We start from the raw sequence: 20,381 nt of genomic DNA, 5'->3' as shown, positions 1-20,381 counted from the left end.
TGCAATTCTTCATCCTCAAATTTTTTTGGTGCGCCAGAGCGTGCTTTATCCTCAACGTCGAAATCGTCATTTTTAAAGCGTCTGAACCAGTCTCTGCATGTTGTTTCTGACAGTGCATAATCGCCGTAAGTTTCGACAAGAATTCTATGTGCTTCAACCGCTGTCATTTTTTGAATAAAATAGTGTAGCAAAATTGTCCGCAGATATTCTTTTTTTGGCACGAAGTTGGACATGTTTAATACTGTGACAAAGTTGTTCACACTTCGGCGAAGTGACTGAAAATGAGGTATACTGAATTTCTGGTTTGCTTATAGTATTTCTATATAGATGCGTCACTATCTTAAACTACAGGCAAGTAGTTTCGGTAACGCCATCAGTTGGAAAACAGCGAGAAAATATTCAACGTTCTAATCATGGTGGTAAGAATATCAGGAGGGAGCATAAATTGTACTTGTGGTCAAGGGGTATGAAGACAGAGAAGCGAGGGGGGAAACTGCTCGGTGGCCATCTTGGTAATTTATAAATATATGTAGCAAGTTTGTTACATTAGTCCCAGTGGTGTTACGTTAACCATTAATTTTCGCCATCTATGTTGTTCATTTCCGTGACTGTAGACTTTATTCCCTTACCCTTTTGGCTTCACCCTCGCAATATTACGCTCTCTATTGATTCTTATCTCCATGATCCATCCCAATCATCGCAATACATTAAAACAGATGTAGTACATACTTTATATTTATTTGATTATTAATATGTACATAATATACTGCGTAGAATATTGCCTTAATATTATACACGATAGGCTTTTATAAAATTATATTAACAATTAAATGCATCAAAGTCTTTACGATTAAATTATGACAATATTGGGTATTTTCGCAAATAAAATAAGGTATTATACTTTTTCTTTGTCGTCACGATTCCATAAAAAGACCAGGATTAAGATAACAATGCTTATTAAATCCTAGAGATAGTACGGACGACGTCTGGCATTCATTGTCCATTGTTCTGAGGAGTTTCAACTCCCCATCAATCTACAATTACAATAATTATTATTATTGCACAGATTATTTAAATGTAATATTTCATACAGTGATCATATGACGACCACAATAACGCAATCGTTTTTATTCGAACGGTATTTCTCTGATAGAAAGTGCGACTCTGTGAGAAGTTACAAGAAAAACGTGACCTCCATTTTTCTCTTTAGATCTATCAACCTACAATAACATAATAAAAAAATTACTAAAATTAATACTTACCATATTAAATAAATCCTGAAGATGACTTTTGTACGCATTATTCATGAATACTTTGCAAAGAATTTGTATGAACCAACTACCCGTTACTCCATCTCTATAAGAAACGTATCCGGGTAAAGTAGATTGAACTACGAGCATATCTGAATAATTTCTTGTCGTCTGGATGCGAGGTAATTTTAAATTCGGGATATCCGTTGGTTCCGCGAATACACAAGTATCTGTAGTGATTCTGCTGTGAGCTACATCTTTTTGTACTTTCTTTCCTCTAAGTAATATGAAAAAGAATTTATTAAAACACATTATTGTAATATTAAAGAACATATTCTTAGTAATGTACCTTTCACCCTTTAAATTTGTTAAAATCTAAAAAAATAAAAAAAAGATAAAAAAAAATTAACAACAATAAAACTATAGAAAATTAGTTACATACCTACAAAGTTGAAAAATAAATATCTTCGGTTTTTCTGCAAGTTGTGGACACGCTTCCGTAGTAAAATAATCATAGATTTCTGTGCATAGAATTTTTTCATAATTCGTTTGCCTGCTTGTTCTGTGGTAATCAATACCCTGAATCTCCGTATTATTCTCTTCATCTCCTGTACCGTGACTTGTAACAATCACGAAGCAGGAATCAACCTTTCTAAGTTCGTTCTTTTTTGAAAACTCTTTAATTGTATTTTTTATTTGCTAACAAAAAAAAAACACGACATTAATTAGAGGTTTCTTATGTTAATCCAATATATTAATTATTTAAATTAATTTAAATTAAATTAAATAATTTAAATTAAAGTATTTAAATAAAAATAAAATTATTATTTAAATACTTATATACCTGTCCTGTTAAATTTATATGTGTACTGACTGTAAAACCCATTTCTTCAAAGAGCTTCTTTAAATTATTATTATCATGCTCTGCTGAGATTCTGTGATTCTCATATTCATAAATAATATTTGTGATTAATAAAACCATTCCACGAGGTTTACTTCGCATGGGATATCGCTCCATGACATCAAATTCACGATCTAAGAATCTTGTGGCTTTACGTACTTCAATTGTTAAAGGTTTATCAGACCAAACATGATGATGATGTGGATTCTCTTGTCTATAATTCAAATAATATTACCAGAATAATTATTTTAAATAACATTTTATAAATTCGTCTTAGGTCAAAAATAACTCCCTAGCACGAACGTGAGAGACTCGGTTTTATTATAACTTTTATTTTTAAATTTTCTGAAGCGCCGATCTTTTAACCCGATCTCTCGGTGTCTCTCTTTTTTTACGGCGGGCCAATCGATCTCATTACCCAAACGCTTTGCAATTTTAACGAACGCGGACAATGTTAATGAGCTCTTGCCGAGATAAAGAGCTTCGTTTATCGTCAAGACATCGCAACAACGCAGACGCTAAACTCGGATAACAATATCTCGCTAGAATATACGCGTTCTACCAGGTCTTTTTGTCTCGAAATTAAAGTGTATTAAAAAATGTCAAAAGTTACAACAAAAAAAAAACGATAATGTTAATAATCTCTCGCCGAAATTAAGAGCTTCGTTTATCGTCAAGACATCGCAAAAACGCAGACACCAAACTCGAATAACAATATCTCGCTAGAATATACGCGTTCTACCAGGTCTTTTTGTCTTGAAATTAAAATGTATTAAAAAATGTCAAGAGTTACAAAAAAAGTTAATAATTATTAAATTTTTACTTACTTTATATTGCCGTTTATGTTACTTTTCCCTTCCAATATATTAGCTATATTTTCATGGTCGGATTGTCTTAAACTAAGAAGCAAATTTTTAAATGCATTTGGTCCTCGTGTTTTGACTGTTAATAAAATATCTTCCGCCGTTTCCTCAGTTTCAAGGGTCTTCTGTAATCAGATATATTAATCGCATGTAATATTCAGCTGTTATATTTTTGTATGTTATATTTTTATACAATTATACAGCATATTATACCACAAAATAAATTTCGCATTATACTGGCCGAAACACTCGTGACAACTGTTGAAAAATTCTGCAAGCCTTTATCACGTACACAGCTGATTCTTCGAAATGCGCAATATACCGTATCTGAAACTTACCATCCACCGTGAAATGTTAACATCGTCTGTGTTGTAAACTTTGTTTTCCAGCAATTTTGGCAAGAGCTTTGTCATATCAACTTTGGGTACAATATCTCCGCAGCAGTGATCTATTTGTTCGCGATCTCTTCGGTCCATCTTGAAAATTACGACGAAACATTCACTTCTAAAAACTCGCCGTTTAACGTTCAACGTATATCGTGCGCAATATCCTTCGTAAATTCACTGAAACTATTCCAAACCATTCTTTTCGACGGGGCAGTCAAAATTGCGTCAGATGTTATCAGTGATTTCACAGAGTGGAATGCAATGGAATGTACTCCGTTTCACAAACGGACGTGTATATAGGTGGTACAAATATTGAGAATACACGAATGCGATTGGTACATATCTCGTCCGAGGTCCATCTTGTCAAGCGATTCCTACGTCCATAGAATCAAGAACCAGTATAGTACGTTTCACAACGATAAGTCTGAATTTATTTAATAAAATCCGCTACGAGTCGCCACTGTCTTTATTTCAAAGTCGATGCAAAAAGTTTATTCACATACAAGTATAAAAATATCCGTACATAGTCTTACATGGTATTATGAAATGTCTACAAAATATTCTTAATAAATTAATAATTAATTATATATTCACAATTGTCATGAAAAAAATGTTTGATTAAGAGTTTAGTTAAAGGTATAACAAATGCAATAATACAAAATTTAACGTTTACTTTAATGAAATAACTTTTTCAATGTGACTCTTTAGAGTTTCCAATTGATGCATTGTCTCAGAGTCTAATGGAGGAATATTAGACATTCGCAATCCTTCCTGTGGCAGCAAAGACATCACATTACCATTAGCCAAAGGCACATTAATATTGGCAGTTTTCTCCTCGACAACGGCAGATACCAATAATGGGCTGCCCTGCATGCTGAGAACCATTTCTCCTTGTCGTGGACGTCTCAAAACATTCAATGGTGTGTTAGGTTTAACTTTGGGTGTAACCACATTGTACACATTATTTGGAACCTTCAAGCAAGGGGTCTAAAAATAAAAAGCAAAACGTATAATTATCAATAAAAATGAACTAAAAATTCAGGCCCTTGTACTTATTTTTAATCATTACCATTTGATTGATTTCACTGAGCTTTGCTCTGCTGGCTCTAGTAATGCTGCGCGTTCTCAGAGTTGATGATACTTGTGCTTGTCTTTTAACAGATTGCGATATGCTGCTCTTACTGGTGCGATCAGTTGCATATCCATCGTCGGACGTACCCGTGACGGCACGTTTGCCGGCTTTCGCTTTCCTTGGTTTAGGGACGGCGGGTGGTTGCATATATTCATCTGTGACTGACGAGCTCACCTCGTCGTTCCTCTTGCGGTTCTCCTTCTGATTGTCATGGCTCTCCCAAGAGATTATTTCGCCCAGCGTCATTCGACTAATTTCTGGTGGCAGACGGGAAATAGTAATACTGATGAAAGCCTCGAAGCCTTTGAGATTTGATTGAGCGTCGCGTTCCATCTTAGCGATACGGTGCTGCATATGCCTCTCGAAAGTTTTCACTGCCATATCGCATTCCTTCGTCAATTCACTCGCAGTTTTGGCTCGCTTGGTCCTCGGCATTTTGACAAAACAAGGAATACGTCGCACGCTAACCAAGACTCTCTATCCGCGCCTTTCTGTAAATTACTCAACGTTATTGCCAATCGTTGGTGACCGTCGGTTATCATCAATTCTCTTAGATATCCGCAAAACCGTTACTATTCAATTTGTTGACCAGAAAGATCCGGCGTCCAGCGAGCGTGAACGCCGAACACTTGAATCCCCTTCCTTCGCTCTCGATAAAATGGCGGGAAGGTAAGCGGAAATATCGGAATATCTTAGAACAGAAAACTACCAAAACCGATTTTGGTAGTTTTAAAATTATCCGCTTATTAATTCTCCCGGCGTTACCGTCGCAAATACATTGATAGAAAGATCGATAACATCAGTAGTATAACCAGAGAGAAGTTCTCTCTGAGTATAACTGAATAATACGTCCAATATTCTTAAAAAAAAAAACGGCGAAGTAAAAAAAAAAAATAAAATAAAGCAAAATATGTTAAAATAAAAAGAGAATTAATGAAATAATAACACGTCAATCTGTATAATCCAACCTGACTCCGACCCGATATTAACCCTCGATGGAAACAGTCGCGAACAGTCGCAAATAAAGCGCTAAACGGTAAGGTTGTGTTAGGTTACAGCGTTTAAAATCATTTAAAATAATTGAAATCTTTCTTTTTGATATTCTAGGTGAATGAATAATCACGAGAAATCAATAATTCTTGACGAAGTTTGCTGGAGCTATAATGAGCGATACCCCGCACAAAAAATTTTGAAGTACGTTGCACGGAGATTCAATGGTAAAGATTTGAAGGCTAAGTGGTAGAGCGCACGTGGACGAAAATTAACCGGCTTCGACGAGCACAATGATTGAAACAGACAAAAAGGGCTGCCGGGAGTTGCTGATGCAGCGGATGGCGTTAGCCATTATTACGAGCGTAACGTTACAATTGCTCCTCGTCTGCTGTCTTGTTCTGTTCACAAATCTCAGCATGGATTATGGACGATGGTTTGAAGAAACGTGGACCACTATAACATCACCATGGATGTGGGCTTACTTCATTATCCTCATCATAGTGACCATCTTGCAAGGTTTCGTTTGCAGTAAAAATTATCTCCATCCTCCACCTTATTACAAGAGCAGATTTGTCAAACTTTATAAGACTCTTACATTTCAAAGTTTACTTTTACGAGCGTTATATGTCATTATTGGTGGCATCATAGTTTGGCTACATTTGTCATTGAAAAAAGGTAACTACAGTTCTTTGACTACAGATAGCAATATTACTTATGGAATCTACCTACAAGAAGATTATTACTTCCTGTTGTTCAGTGGGCTGTGGAGTGGATTATATTTCTTAGTCAAGACTGAGAATGCCACTAAGAAATACTTACAGTTTCCTATTATAGCACAATCTAAATTCTTCCAATTACGACGAAAACTTTACACTATGTTTCCAACATTGATAATTTCTTCTATGTGGTCAACGTTGTATTATGTAATTATTTATTATTTTTTAAGATTATACTGTCATGAAGCATTGTTATCTTTGCTTTCTGTACAGGTGGAAGTCAAGTCTTTGAACTTTGTAATTAAATTACTAAATTTATCACTGATATTGCAATTGTGGCTTCATCAATTTATATTTATATTGATTATCAGTAATACATACACATTATTTGAGATATGTTTGACTGAATGGGCTCCATTTAAATTTGGCTTAAGTGGTGCTTACAATCCTGATAGTTCTGAAATGACTCTTATTGATGTATTATCAATGGATAAAATACCAATAATGCAGCATCTGGGCTACTTAGATCTGATTACTTTAGCCCAAAAGGAAAAAATAAGAAGAAGTACATTGTTCACTTTAAGTACACCAGGTGGTCATCCATACAACTGGAACTGTGTAGTAGAAAAATGTACAAATCTTCTCAAGAAATTTTCATCAGACCTCAACATGATATCTGCAAAATCTCAAGATCACTCAGTCTCTTACAGCACATTGACAGCAAGAGTACCACCAGTTCAACACACCAAATATATGTATCATATGCGGAAATTAATTCCAGATGTACCTTCAACATCAGTAGTTGAAGCAGATACTAGTGAAGCTCCTTACAGTGGTTCATTTATGCAAAAGTTTCTTAAGCAGAAAAAGGAAGCTGTTACAGCATATTTATTTTCTAAACCACTTATTAGTTATATATTCGCCGAACAAGACGAGAATAAAATTCGTTATGTTTTACACAATGGACAATTGGTGATTTGGGCAGCTGAAGCCATTTCATCCCTAGCTGTATTTTCACTGAATGAAGATTCTTATGGTATTGTACAAAAAGATGTGCCAATTATTATCAATGCTTTGTTATCAGTGAAGCAAGCTCTGGACAAACTTCAAAAGTCAACTGTGTCAGCAAGAAAAAAACTAGCAGATGATAAATTAATTAGAGAGATTTTTACATCTTTACGAAGTGCGATCAAGGGAAGTCTGTATGCGATTGTTACGAACTTTGAGCTATATATTAATGATTTGTCTCTTGAACCTACAACAGTAGAACAATTACAAGGCTTTCTTAATTATAAGGAATAAGTTGTAAATGCCAATATTGTTTTAAGGTATACTCATGTGATTTATCAGTTTCTGCTAAACGCGTTGTATTTAAAGTTTATTGTAACTAATTTTTTTTTTTTCAACAAACTGATTAAATTAATGCATTAAATGTTATATTTATAATACTTTATTATTTTATTACTTTCTTTTTTATGAAAAAAAAAAAATAAGATGTTAAAAAAAGGATGTAATTGAAATCGAAATAATTAATTATTAAATATTTACATGATAAAAATAATTTGTCTATTTTACATTTTTTTAAAACTTTGTACAACGCTTAGATTATAAAACAATTTTTCTCGAAGTGTAAGCCAATTTTTTGTTTGAACCTTTTGTACTTTTCGTAGATAATCTCTTAACGTATCGTTCTCTGAAATCGTTGTACCATGCCACTTTAAAAACACTGCTAAATACGCTTGTGATAACTCGAAATCTGTCTGTTGTTTCATCATATAATGAAGCATTTTCATAAACTGCAACATCGATAATTCGGCAGAATTTTCATCTAAAGACAACGATTGAATTTCGAAATCGATGTTACTAGGACTCATTGCCTTTAATTTTTCTATTACGGTTGAAAAATTATTCGTAACTAATTGCAAATTTTTGTTGAACGAAGTAAGGTTTTGTACGTCTGGATGAACACGGGCAGTTTCGGTGTTTGCATCAGTTTTAACGTCCGAAAAATCGAAACGTAGTTGTAACGACGGAATCGTAGGTAAGAAGAACGGCGCCGTCTCTGGAATTTTGGCCGCTCGCTTCGGTTTGTTTCTTTTTTTGATAATATCGATATCGAGTAAATTCTGCCATCTAGACTGTGCCATTGCGGACATAGTTATAAGATCACTATCGAGCTGATCAGGAGATTTGTAATCTGGTTCCGCAGCAACAACATTATCATTGTCATGTATCTCAGCTTCTACAGTAGATCCAGGAAGCTGTACTTCGGGAATTATATCATTTTTACTAATAGCTTTTAATGATACATGCGTATAGAGCATACGATTTGACCATAAGAAAATTCCTATATTGCGTACGTGTGCGGTCGCAAGAAATTCTGCTGTCGGAGAGAAGCTTAAAGATATGCAAGCTTCCGGAACCTGTAAATAAATATCTATGATTAATGCAATAATTTTAAGATAATATATTTTTTAATATAAATTTTGTAGATCAGCACTCGGAATTAGTAGCCCAGTTCGGCCGATTTCTGATTGTCTCCGCCTTCGGTCCCGTACTATCGCTCGAAGCTCGACGGCCGGCCGCCGATCGTCCGCGAGACGCTTTAACTTAGGAGCGTTCCTATTTATATTCACGTTAGAATCATACACTTTATTAAATAAGTAATAAAATTCTTTTTCTTAATTAATAATTCATATAATTACATATTACTAATTTCTTATTATTAACATTTTTATTATTTTAATAATTATTTTACTGTGTAGCCGAGTTTCAAACATATAAAATTATATATATTAAAATACATTTATATATGTTTGAAACTCGGCTACACAGTAAAATAATTATTAAAATAATAAAAATGTTAATAATAAGAAATTAGTAACATGTAATTATCTGAATTATTAATTAAGAAACAGAATCTTATTAATTATTTAATAAAGTGTATGATTCTAACGTGAATATAAATAGGAACGATCCTAAGTTAAAGCGTCTCGCGGACGATCGGCGGCCGGCCGTCGAGCTTCGAGCGATAGTGGAGGACCAAATGCGGAGATGATCAGAAATCGGCCGAACTGGGTTAATTCCGAGCGCTGTTGTAGATCAAATAAATAAAAATTTAAACAAGATTTAGAAAAGTAAATGGCATTTTATATCCGAAATTCTTCTATATCTTATTAATTTACTTATATAATTTTGATATTTGCCTGAAAGATATCTATCAAGTGTGCCGATGGTATATCCCAGGTACGAATTGTGCAATCCATGGATGCTGTGATTAACCACCTAGAATCGGGATTAAAGCATGCATCTGTTACTCGGCCCTCATGTCCTTGAAAATGCCGTACTATCTTCCTTGTATCCAAATCCATTAACATAATATCAAAATTTTCTAAAGCTATAGCCACAAGGGAACTTTCATTATGATATCGTATCCATTCGATCGATTCCTCCAATGTTAATATCGTTCTTGCTGCATTCATATCTGGAAATAAAAATTATTTCAAAATATTATATATTAAAAAAAAAAAAAAATTGTATAATTTATTATAACAAAGATACCTTTCCTAGGTTTAAAATCCCAGAACTTAATTTTTGCGTCTCTGCCTGCCGTAATAAGAGTCTGATTTAAATCGTCTACCATAACACCTTTAATGGGACCTTCGTGAGCACCATTTTCGTCTCCATAAGATGCTCTGTGGATTCCCGATTGAATGTTAAATCTATCAACATGGCCAGTGTTGTAGCCAATTACAACAAAATTTCCACATCGCGTTAAACATAAGCTAGTAGCGCTAGCATTGTAATTATTTTTAAATCTTTCGGGAAGTAATTTATGCTCGCCCATTTTTTGGAGATGAGACGACCACGTAGTGACTACGCCCAAACCCGAATGAGTAGCCGCTATGTTACACCATTCTTTTTCTCGCGTTATTTCGGATGCAAGTTCAGTTATCGGCGGCATTAGCAGCGGATCGTCAACCGAGTGCCCTTTCTTTTTAGAGGCTTTTCTGTTAAATGAAGCTCTGCCTAAGCTTTTATTTAATATTTCTGTGACAGTTGAAAACATTCGAAGTGACGAATCGCCACCTGCTGTTAACAAATAATTACCATCGTTTCCATAAAACCGCGCGATTGTTGGAGGCTCCGCGTGTCCTTCTCTAATTCTTAAAAGTCTGCCCGCGCCATCGGTCATATCAAATATCCATAGTTTAAGAGAATTGTCAGGGGAAGATGAAATTAATAATGGTTCGTTTGGTATATATCTCAAACCCGTAACTGCGGCATCGTGTGCACTGCACAATTGGCTCTCTACCGTGCGCTGTTCTAAGTTCCAAAATACAATTTGACCCCCTAGACTACCTGTTGCCATAATCGGATGACCATCCGTACGAAAACTGATAGATATCACTGGACCCCAGTCTTGCACTAGCTCAAAAACAGTTTCGTCATATTTGAGATTGTGTAAAATAATGCGACCGTTGTTCAAGCCTATAGCAGCTACATCTATCGCAGGCGCTTGTTCCAACGTCGTTACACTACTCTGCCATCCATTGAACGTATAGACGATCTTAGACATTTTAATGTTCCACAGCTGCAGCTGGCCTTGTTCACTCCCGAGCAGGACCTTGTTAATATAAGTATTGGGATGCATCAGTGTGGTTATCCTGAAAACGCTGTTGCTAAAATTTAGCTCCAGCAATAGATTTTCTTCCTTAATATCCCAGACTTTCAGGGTGCTGCTTTCATCAACGGAGATCAGATGCGCGCCGAACGGCAGAAGAATATGGACCGCACACTCGTGACCCTTGTAAGTGTGCTTTAATTCAGTTCCTCTGCGCCATGCATAAATGTCATTCTTGCTGGCTGTGTACACGTGAAACGTGTCCGTCGCCAGGCAAGTGATGTCGTCGGCATGCGTGCCCGAGACGCTCAGTAAGGTAAAATGTTTACATCCGTAAGTGTGGAACTCCTTGCCCACGCATGTGACGGCGAAGTGTTCTTTCCTCCTGAGGATATACCTCGTAACGAGGGGTACATGGTTGCTGACGTATCCCAGCGCTCGATTCCGAGCAAATATTCTACTCTGCACCATTGCGTATCACGAGGAAATAATTTTTATATCGTAATGCTAATTCAAAAACCATACGCAATCATATTTCGCGTGGTTCGACTAAAGGGGCAGCCATACTTGACGTCATAACTTATACAGTATCAAGATTTCCGCGTGGTACGAGGCTACGAACAGTACGAACTCACACTGTAGGTCGACTCTTATGCACGCGGCATAAGCACACGTTCGGGCATTAACACAGGCTCGAATAGTTTTAAGAACACCGGTAAAAAGGAGTGTTCTCTGTTTCTCTTTCCGTATTTGATCGCATAGCGAGGAGGTAATTGTCGTTCATCGTGGCTTGTAATCCTTGAACATCTTTTTACGTACCGTTTGCGCAAATTCAGATTGAGTAAAAAATTATTCGGTAAATTCTAATAAGTTTCCGTCGTTGTGTAATATATGGATTTTATTCTGTTTAATTAAAAATATTTTTGCTTTGGCTCGAGATTTTCCTTAACCTTACTCTCCTGAGTGTCGTTATATGAATACATAAGCATTCAATTGTACAATAACAGGAGATTGTGTCGTATATCTGTAAATAGATGGATGCACATTAAAACAGAAGAAAAATAAATGTCATTATGGCTATGATGGATTTGACGTTACAAATTCTTTGAAACATTTTTGTTTTACTTTTTATGAAGAACGAAAAAAGAGAAATATTCATCTCAGTGATATATTTTCCTAATTTTAGGTAAAAGATGGCCAAAAGTTCTGAGAAGAAGGGCAAGAGTGCCATCAACGAGGTGGTGACTCGCGAATACACTGTGAATCTTCACAAACGTCTTCATGGCGTTGGATTTAAGAAACGAGCTCCGCGAGCTATCAAGGAGATCAGAAAGTTTGCAGAGAAACAGATGGGTACACCCGATGTCAGAATAGATACGCGTCTCAACAAGCAACTGTGGTCGAAAGGCATCAGGTATATTTTTAATAAAAATGCAATGATTAAAAGCTTTAAACTTTTATTCTTAAATGGAATTATTAATTATAATTGTACAAATAATTTGTAATTATTATTACATTTTATTATTAAATTTATTATTAAATTATCATTAAATTTTATTATTATTAAAATAATTATTATTAAATTAAAATAAGATTTGTCAGTTTGGATTTGTATACTATTTATTTAAAACAAACTTGGGTATATATTATATATTAATTTGCTCTTTTTTTTTTTTTTTTTTTTTTTTTTAGAAATGTTCCCTTTAGAGTTCGTGTACGACTGAGCAGAAGAAGGAATGATGATGAAGATTCAGCAAATAAACTGTACACCCTTGTCACATATATTCCTGTTTCAACATTCAAGGGACTTCAAACTGAGAATGTGGATGCTAGCCAAGATTAATGTATTTCTATATAATAAATAACAATGAAATGAACACGTAAGGTATTCTTCCCATTACATACTTTCGATACCAAATCCATATATCCTGAATAACAATAAAATGTACATTTTATTTTAATTTTTTATAAATTTATTTTTCAGTTTTACTTTTAACGAAATAGAGTGTAATACTTTCCGAGATAAAAAAATATCTAGCAATATATGAATAATTTTTAAATATTAAATTATTAAATACATTTTACATATCATAATTATCAAATTATTAATTCTAGCGGATTATTATATATTGATAAGGTATTATTATAATTTATTAAAATTATAATATTACGGTTTTATCAATATTTTATTACCCTTTTTTTATTGGCAGATCTCGTATTTCTATCTCATATTTTAACAAAAAAAAAAATTTTAATTTTAATGTCACCAACGATAATGAAAAATGAGCTTAATTATGCATTTCCCGTTTCATTATTTTTATTCGAAGAAAAAAAAGTTAATCTAAACTTTGCACTACAGCTAACTGTACAACCAGATTCCTCGATTTAATTCTTAATAACGTTTTATCATTAATGACACTGTGAATATACGAAATGTAACACTTACGTGATCTGTCAGTCACTAGACGACCTGTGTATCAACATCTCTGACAGAATTTCGCAGATCGGATGGCCGCGTGCGCAGCGAACTTGGCGCGCATACGTACGTCCGCAGTGTGCGGTATCGCGGTTTTGCGCGACCAAGTTCAATCAGTATGCGCCTGGTCCGGCACGGTTGTGGTGCGAGGCGAGCTGCCCGCGATGGAGCTGCGCCAGATGAGCCGCACGTATGGCACTGCGGAGAGTGCGGAGGAGACCGCGGGACTCCTACCGCAGCGTGACAACGCGCCCGAGTACGAGAGTTACTTCATCGAATACGCGATGCAGAAGGAGGCGATAAATCGTAACCGGTGCCCCGCTAGCCGACGATTGCTCAGCCAGGCCGCACATCTGGATTTCAATTTTTCCAATAGCAATCACTCCAAGGTTGGTGCTCTACTGTCTCCCACAGGATCGTGGCTGTCCACGATCGTTCACTTGCCTCGGGGAAGAGTTTAACGGTCCTGGAAAGCTCCTTCGTGCAAGAACCATGGTGCACGAGCTCAAGCGACGCGAGATCTCGAGATACATGAATGATTAATGTTCAGAAGGAGAGCCATGGGATGCTGAGGATTCGCAAAGCTTAAGATCCAAAGATAATGTCTTGAAAAAACAGAAAGTCTTTCCGAAACATATGTTTTTATCCTTTTTTTTTAATTCTTTTTTTATTTAAAAATTTGACAATCTTAAAAAGAAATACGAAGAAGCATTTTATATGTCGTGTACATCAACATTTTTTAACTGATAAGGTATCGTTTTGGATTATATATATTACAACGCCGCGTATTACACAAGATTACATAAATTTTTATTTATTCTCTTTGATGATTTGTTCCATTAATAGTTTTATTTATATATGTATACCGCGCAAGTGTTAATTTATATACGCAATATTTATTAATTTATAAATTCCTTAAATTATTAATATTTATTACTTTATTAATTTTTTATTCAACAATTAGACAGATACCCGTATTGGATTTCTTAATGTAAATTTATATAATATTCCGTACATCTTTTAAACTTCGGTGTTCTCTTTAGTAGAAAGCGAAAAATTCCTTAAAGGCTCTAAATCTGTATCCTCAAAACTTAAAAGAATTCATGCACTTTAAATATAGTGAATAGTGACTGTATAAAAATCGTTTTTAATTATTTAATTGATATTCGTCAGGATTCACCATGTGCCGGAATCAGCATGATTCACACCTCGAGCGCGAACTGGCCGCCTTCGAGGAAACGCGAGGAGGCAGAGGCTCTGGAGAACCTCAGGAAGAGAGTGGAACAGAGCAAATTGTACAAGGCGGAGCGAATTACCGATCCTGTCGTACCTAAGTCGACTTCGGTAAATTACGAGGAGAGTGGACCATTGGACAATCGGCCGCAACTTCTGAAGAAGGTAAATAATAGAAATCACAAATACGTTCAGACGCAAAGCGTATCATCGTGAAAAATTATCGTGCTTTAATGTCAAATGATCTAATTGCTGTGTTAATTTTTAAACAATTGTGAAATAAAGCCAATGCAAGTAATAGTAAAAATCCGTTTTTATTTAAAAAATTTAGGTAAAAGGCCAAAGACAAACGCTGCTAACGGGATTCCGTCTCAAGTTCGCGGAATATAATTTCCGTCTTGTCCTTGGCTTATCCGATGTGTGACTGTTTTCGAAATGAAATACGAAATCAAAAGTGCAAAGGAGCACGCGCGCAAAGTACTTGGGTCGATACTTTAAAGTCAGGAGCGGCGTATCGTTATCTCGGTTCCTTTATACGATTCTGCCGCTAAATGCAATTGGAAAACCGCATCTTTGATCTGTTAAGATCTTCGATCTTTTGATTTTGCATCATATTTGCATATAGTTATTTTTTATTTACGAAGCAAAGCTTCTTTTATAGTCACAGATCTGAGAAGACATAAAACTCTGAGTTTGAAGACTGAGTACTACAGCGTCTTTTAAAAGCATTAAAAAAAATTGAAAGTGTAGTAATTGAATAATAAAAAAAAGAAACTAAAAAATTAAAAAAGAAAAATCCGAACATCTGTAAATTTCAAACTAGATAAATCTAAGAGTTATAAACCGTCGGATCCGCTTAGAATCTAAGGATCTAAGCCTTAGATTGCAAGTTTAAGAATGTAAGATTCCGAGAGTTTAAGAGATAAAAAAAATTCCGAGTTCTGTAAAAGTTATCTTAAAGAATTAACAGTTTTATATGTCAATTTAAAGAGATACGTAGACTCCGTTATTTAGAGGTTTGAAGACGGTCGTCTTAAAGTAAAATTTAAAGACGGAGTTGTACAATATCGCGTGCAGCATATCGCATAGATCGTAGATGGAATAATTGCGTGGCCTCGCGCGTATTAAAAGGAATTTTGTTACAGATACTCAGCAACCGACCGATGAGTATCACGCACGATAGAAACGACTTGCAGACCGACTGGCGCGATAGCGAATTCATCACCGAGTGCCTTTGCTGGCACAACGTTTATCGGCAACGGCACAACGCACCTCCGTTGACCATGTCACCCCAGGTAGTAAATCAAGAATAATAAAGGGCATGGAAAATGATTCAGAGACATGCAGCAAATTTGAATGTGATATTTATACATTTATTACTGCTTTGATATTGCAGTTGTGCGAGTACGCTCAATCATGGGCTAATCATCTAGCGCACACGAACACGTTCTACTATAGAAACGATCGGAACGTAGGCCACAATCTTTATTGTCGTCCCGGTGGCGGGGTACCCGGGGATGTCACCGGACAGGAAGTTGCATCCTACTGGTACTCTGCCGTGAAACAATATGACTTTCTTAAAGAACCTGACATTCTTCACGCTAATGTAAACGCAGGTAAAAAAAAAAGAGGATAATTCAGAAGTGCAATTGTTTTTTTACAACTTAATAATTCAAAGAATGGATTATATAAAAAGGAATCCTTCTAGGTCACTTTACCCAGTTGATCTGGGCGAGAAGCCGGTATTTTGGAGTTGGCAAAGCTTGTAGCAGAAGCGGCAAAGTCATCGTGGTAGCGAACTATGAGCCGGTGGGTAATGTATCCGGTCATTTTCAAAATAATGTGTTTCCACCGTTACCCGAGAATATGAACATAGTTATGTCACCACCCTCTGTGCGGGTAGCGCGAGGACAGTACGAGTTGTTAAGATCGACGCCACCATCGTCGTCAGCACCGTTACCACCTTTGTTGTCAGATAACGCGTCCACCGCCAGTGATACTATGTCCATCAGCTCCGGCCAATAATACCACGGTCGTGCGAAATGCCTTCTCTGTATTTGCGCGCGATGGGCCGGACGCTGAAGAGAAAAAAAGAAAGACCGACCCTTCGCGTGCTGTGAATCAAAGACTTCGAACACACGAAACACGATGACCGAAATTTCTATCGGAAAAATAAAATATTCTCAAAAGTTTTTTATTAATACGTTGACGTGTATCTTTTAAAAAGCTTTCTGAAAGATAGCTGAAAACATGTGCACTAGCTCAATTCGATGTGCACTAGCTCAATTAGTACCATAAACTTAATAATTGATTAAATATTTTAAGGTTTTGCAACGTTATTTTTGCTCTAGTCCTACAATTTTATCTCAACTCGACTACAGTTAATAATTTTCTACAGAAATGTCGGTCATTAGGTTTTACTGCCAGGTTTCAACTACCGCTTGTAAAAGCAGTGATAATCAAAGATATACCGAGCTTCGTCGTGATAGCTAATAATGTGTAATAATTAAATTGAGCAGTGCAATCTGCGATTTAATTACTGACAGTGGCGTGATTTTTCGTTTGTTTATGAATCTTTCATAAAAATAAAAAATTAATTGATAATATAGAAGAGCATAAAAAACAGATAACTTTAAATAAAAAATTAAAGAAATTAAAGAAAGAATTAAAGAAATATTTCAAGAGAACATTAAAATAACAAGATCAATATTAAAGTATAAAGTTCCTTATTTTCTCTTGATAAAGTTTCTTTTTCGTATGCATTATAAGAGGAAATTATTTTTTTAAAAGTCACGTTACTGTTTTGTAATAAATAGAAGCTCAAATTTAGAATAGCTATTCTTATTTCCAGTTTGAAACAAGTTATACATAAAAAAGAATTTAATTTATTTTCAAGTTTTTCTAAGTTTAAATTTGACTATTCGTTGCATATCACGTATGTGAATAGTAAAGTAAAAGCTATATATATTTTGTACGACAGTTTAGAGTTTTGAGCACTCGTTCAAAAAACGCCTAGTTATACGCCTATGTAAAATATATTTAAAAAGTCTAATTAACGAATTGCCTAGCGACGAGACATGATATTTTGCACACACTTTTCCGTCCTGTTAAAACTAAAGGAAATCAACAGTTAATAAATGGGGATTGAGTTTTTTAGCGGTTTTATCGACAAAAGATTGTTCCTATCAAGTAGCAAAGATTATGGTGTTTTCAGAGATGGATTTAGGAAAATAATCAAAATCGAAAGGAAATATTGAGCAAAAACAAGAGAGACTACAATCAGTGCGTTGTACGTTAACGTTAGAAATATTTGTGGGATATTATAATCCTATTAGAGGCGGATAAAATATGCGATACTTAATCCTAAATAATATTCGATGAAAGAACCCGGAAAGGAGATTTTGTGAGATTTAATTTCATACGATAAATTTAAAATTAGAATTAAAAGAAAAAAGCTATTCAGCACGATATACATTGTACATTCATACCTTGCATTTAACGTTAAATGTTAGATATGAATATAAATTTTTTAAGTAGCTTAGCATTGTTTTAATTTAACAAGACAATTTATTGAGTCTCGACGAAAATGGAATTAAGTATATTTAATCGTTTTAGGACAAATTGAACATAACGAAGTCTTTAATTGAGATAGGCGTTTCGTTTGAAAACTTTCGTTTGAAAGCGAATATATTACGAATCCTTCGCTTTCAACATAAGACAAACACAAATACGTACACTACGTTCGAAATCTGCCAGACTGTTTGATAATCATTATCATAGAGAGATGACTAGCTGAGCGGTTACATCAGTACTTTACGTTTCGCCTTGTCGATGACAATGATTTATCGTAAAGTACGATGCGAGATTAAATCAATTTCCTAATTATTCTTGTAATACGAAAAATACAGCGAACGGAAATATTAACACAGTTATTAGGAAAAATTTTAGATCGATATAGTAGTTGCTTTTTCGAATGTTGTTGCAGCGTTAAATTAGATGTAAACTGAATGGCAGATACGGCATTTGCCGCGGCTCGACGCGCACCACTCTAGAATCTATATACGAACGCTGATCGCGGTCGTCGCAGCAAATACCATATCTGTTTTTTAGTTTACGTATGTATATATGGCACCCGATTTACGCGTACGACGAAATTGTTAACGAAATAATATCGATTATTATAGAAAGATTTCTCAGGTACGCAAGTTATTGCGATTATTACCGGCAGTTGTAGTAAAAGCAAGTTTATAGCGATTTTTGCCATTCGACCCTTAGCCTTTGATTCACTGGAAAGATAGATTTAATATTTATATTAAAGGGTATATAATGTTACTAAGCAAAAATTATTTTTCATAGATTGTTATAGAGAGAAGAAAAGTTATTTTTCGCTCATAGTCGACCGACTAGCAAGTACCTCGCTTTTTCAAATATTTGAAATAATACGTAATGTAAAATGATAAGCTGTAAGAGACTTGTAAAGAGACCACGTTTTGTGTCTCTTTATAATAGATTCTCGCTTCTGTAGAATCTTATGTGATGCTATATGAAACGATACAATCGTTAATTAATTGAAATACTCAATTAGTTTAATTGCACTTCGCGTAATTTAATGTGAAATCGCCCAAGCTCATGGCATAAAAGCGCATGTTCCATAATGTCGATATAATATTTATTATAGTGCACAGGGTTAAATAACAACCGGTCGTTGTGATAATTAAGAGGCTTTCATTAATCTAAGAATATTAAATCAAATTACGATTACCTAGAGATCAATGGAGTCGATATGCCTGTTCCTCGCTTTTGAATGTATTTTTTTTTCCATATGCAGTGCATGCAAGCTGTTAACAAGTACTTACGAGTGGAGTATTTTAAAGAATTTAAAGTGTATACTCGCCTGTTGACAATCGATACTGAAACGTCGTTTCATTGGGGGTGGTTTGTGTGCACGTGTGCGTGTGTGTGATGATGATGATTTGAAAGCCGGTCTACGTACGAAATATCCGTAGACTTTAATTTAAACGACAGATTTTTTAACTAATTTAAGACTCTTTTACTCGACAGGTTTTTATTGAAGAAAAAAATAATAATAATTCTTGAACTATTCTTGATTTTTAAAATTAGATACTTTGATAAATACACTTAAAATATGTTTCTGTTGTTAGGAAATTTATTTGTGATCAACTTGATCTGTTATCGAATTTTATTATAGTATAATGAAGGTATGAAACTTATACTATACGTATATACATGATGAGTCTGATAAAAACTTCACCGTTAAAATGTAAGTCAGGCAGTTATATCAAGAAAATTTTATATACTATTATCATTTGTTAAAATATATTTTTTTATGTGTAAACTTTAATGATAGTCTATCCGATTTGCCGAAAGCTTACGTAATTTATTATTAGCTTTGGTAACGTTACTCCTTTAATAAAAATTCCATTTATTTTCCTATTCTTACTAATTGCTTTACATATGTAGAAATAAAAGTATCAGAATTTAAAGTGGAACGACGTTAATGTAATCGTTATTGTTAAAAACGCAGGGCACAGCCTTAACAAAATGAATTAAATGCATTGCGACGTATTTTGTAACAATAAATGTTAATGAAATCGTCTCTTCATTTGCAAAAGGTTCTCGCAAAAAATGGACCCTGTACCTTTGACATTCTCCCACGAAAGCAGAATACTTTTAAAGCGAACAAAACACGTCGAAATTAAAAATAATCTCGTTTAACCCCGTATGAATATTCAATAACTTTCTCGTGATATTACGAGACTTTTATTCGGTCAAGAGAAAAGAAACGC

The 20,381-nt window shown here is 34.9% G+C and overlaps 6 protein-coding genes across 6 annotated transcripts; 3 read left to right on the top strand and 3 right to left on the bottom strand.

Annotated features, from left to right (window-relative positions):
• Positions 1–719: 719 nt before the first annotated feature.
• On the bottom strand, positions 720–3,749 carry Dronc (Death regulator Nedd2-like caspase). Its single transcript, XM_070670385.1, has 6 exons — positions 3,353–3,749; positions 2,979–3,139; positions 2,095–2,365; positions 1,693–1,949; positions 1,263–1,527; positions 720–1,034 (listed from the first exon to the last, which is right to left on the bottom strand). Exons 1-6 carry the CDS (start codon positions 3,488–3,490, stop codon positions 915–917), a joined length of 1,212 nt encoding a protein of 403 aa, XP_070526486.1. The 5' UTR covers positions 3,491–3,749; the 3' UTR covers positions 720–914.
• Positions 3,750–3,877: 128 nt separating this feature from the next.
• Positions 3,878–5,238, bottom strand: Borr (borealin-related). Its single transcript, XM_070670436.1, has 3 exons — positions 5,106–5,238; positions 4,470–5,023; positions 3,878–4,387 (listed from the first exon to the last, which is right to left on the bottom strand). The coding sequence occupies exons 2-3, from the start codon at positions 4,965–4,967 to the stop codon at positions 4,070–4,072; spliced, it is 816 nt and encodes a 271-aa protein (XP_070526537.1). The 5' UTR covers positions 4,968–5,023; positions 5,106–5,238; the 3' UTR covers positions 3,878–4,069.
• Positions 5,239–5,342: 104 nt separating this feature from the next.
• Positions 5,343–7,651, top strand: Ndc1 (Nuclear division cycle 1). Its single transcript, XM_070670340.1, has 2 exons — positions 5,343–5,568; positions 5,640–7,651. The coding sequence occupies exon 2, from the start codon at positions 5,816–5,818 to the stop codon at positions 7,541–7,543; it is 1,728 nt and encodes a 575-aa protein (XP_070526441.1). The 5' UTR covers positions 5,343–5,568; positions 5,640–5,815; the 3' UTR covers positions 7,544–7,651.
• Positions 7,652–7,770: 119 nt separating this feature from the next.
• Positions 7,771–11,480, bottom strand: LOC139110449 (WD repeat-containing protein 36). Its single transcript, XM_070670261.1, has 3 exons — positions 9,803–11,480; positions 9,448–9,725; positions 7,771–8,664 (listed from the first exon to the last, which is right to left on the bottom strand). The coding sequence occupies exons 1-3, from the start codon at positions 11,334–11,336 to the stop codon at positions 7,813–7,815; spliced, it is 2,664 nt and encodes an 887-aa protein (XP_070526362.1). The 5' UTR covers positions 11,337–11,480; the 3' UTR covers positions 7,771–7,812.
• A 32-nt stretch (positions 11,481–11,512) lies between these two features.
• On the top strand, positions 11,513–12,742 carry Rpl31 (ribosomal protein L31). The gene is made up of 3 exons (XM_070670467.1): positions 11,513–11,634; positions 12,052–12,279; positions 12,558–12,742. The coding sequence occupies exons 2-3, from the start codon at positions 12,059–12,061 to the stop codon at positions 12,706–12,708; spliced, it is 372 nt and encodes a 123-aa protein (XP_070526568.1). The 5' UTR covers positions 11,513–11,634; positions 12,052–12,058; the 3' UTR covers positions 12,709–12,742.
• A 600-nt stretch (positions 12,743–13,342) lies between these two features.
• On the top strand, positions 13,343–20,191 carry LOC139110538 (uncharacterized). The gene is made up of 5 exons (XM_070670371.1): positions 13,343–13,730; positions 14,515–14,739; positions 15,720–15,869; positions 15,971–16,190; positions 16,283–20,191. Exons 1-5 carry the CDS (start codon positions 13,374–13,376, stop codon positions 16,597–16,599), a joined length of 1,269 nt encoding a protein of 422 aa, XP_070526472.1. The 5' UTR covers positions 13,343–13,373; the 3' UTR covers positions 16,600–20,191.
• Positions 20,192–20,381: the final 190 nt, after the last annotated feature.

Source organism: Cardiocondyla obscurior, linkage group LG02 (assembly GCF_019399895.1).
Source record: "Cardiocondyla obscurior isolate alpha-2009 linkage group LG02, Cobs3.1, whole genome shotgun sequence".
NCBI classification, from domain to species: domain Eukaryota; kingdom Metazoa; phylum Arthropoda; class Insecta; order Hymenoptera; family Formicidae; genus Cardiocondyla; species Cardiocondyla obscurior.
Note: the sequence above shows the minus strand (reverse complement) of the source record. Positions and strands in the feature narration are given on the sequence as shown.

Excerpts from the sequence above, each read along its gene's own strand:
- Dronc (XM_070670385.1), bottom strand. The coding sequence starts at position 3,490 with ATGGACCGAAGAGATCGCGAACAAATAGATCACTGCTGCGGAGATATT. Across the intron at positions 3,140-3,352 it reads TTAACATTTCACGGTGGATG|AAGACCCTTGAAACTGAGGA; the intron begins GTAAGTTTCAGA and ends ATCTGATTACAG. Across the intron at positions 1,950-2,094 it reads ATATAAATTTAACAGGACAG|CAAATAAAAAATACAATTAA; the intron begins GTATATAAGTAT and ends TTTTTTTGTTAG.
- Borr (XM_070670436.1), bottom strand. The coding sequence starts at position 4,967 with ATGCCGAGGACCAAGCGAGCCAAAACTGCGAGTGAATTGACGAAGGAA. Across the intron at positions 4,388-4,469 it reads TCAGTGAAATCAATCAAATG|ACCCCTTGCTTGAAGGTTCC; the intron begins GTAATGATTAAA and ends TTTTATTTTTAG.
- Ndc1 (XM_070670340.1), top strand. The coding sequence starts at position 5,816 with ATGATTGAAACAGACAAAAAGGGCTGCCGGGAGTTGCTGATGCAGCGG.
- LOC139110449 (XM_070670261.1), bottom strand. The coding sequence starts at position 11,336 with ATGGTGCAGAGTAGAATATTTGCTCGGAATCGAGCGCTGGGATACGTC. Across the intron at positions 9,726-9,802 it reads GGATTTTAAACCTAGGAAAG|ATATGAATGCAGCAAGAACG; the intron begins GTATCTTTGTTA and ends TTTTATTTCCAG. Across the intron at positions 8,665-9,447 it reads ACTTGATAGATATCTTTCAG|GTTCCGGAAGCTTGCATATC; the intron begins GCAAATATCAAA and ends ATTTATTTACAG.
- Rpl31 (XM_070670467.1), top strand. The coding sequence starts at position 12,059 with ATGGCCAAAAGTTCTGAGAAGAAGGGCAAGAGTGCCATCAACGAGGTG. Across the intron at positions 12,280-12,557 it reads CTGTGGTCGAAAGGCATCAG|AAATGTTCCCTTTAGAGTTC; the intron begins GTATATTTTTAA and ends TTTTTTTTTTAG.
- LOC139110538 (XM_070670371.1), top strand. The coding sequence starts at position 13,374 with ATGGCCGCGTGCGCAGCGAACTTGGCGCGCATACGTACGTCCGCAGTG. Across the intron at positions 13,731-14,514 it reads CCAATAGCAATCACTCCAAG|GATTCACCATGTGCCGGAAT; the intron begins GTTGGTGCTCTA and ends GATATTCGTCAG. Across the intron at positions 15,870-15,970 it reads CGTTGACCATGTCACCCCAG|TTGTGCGAGTACGCTCAATC; the intron begins GTAGTAAATCAA and ends TTGATATTGCAG.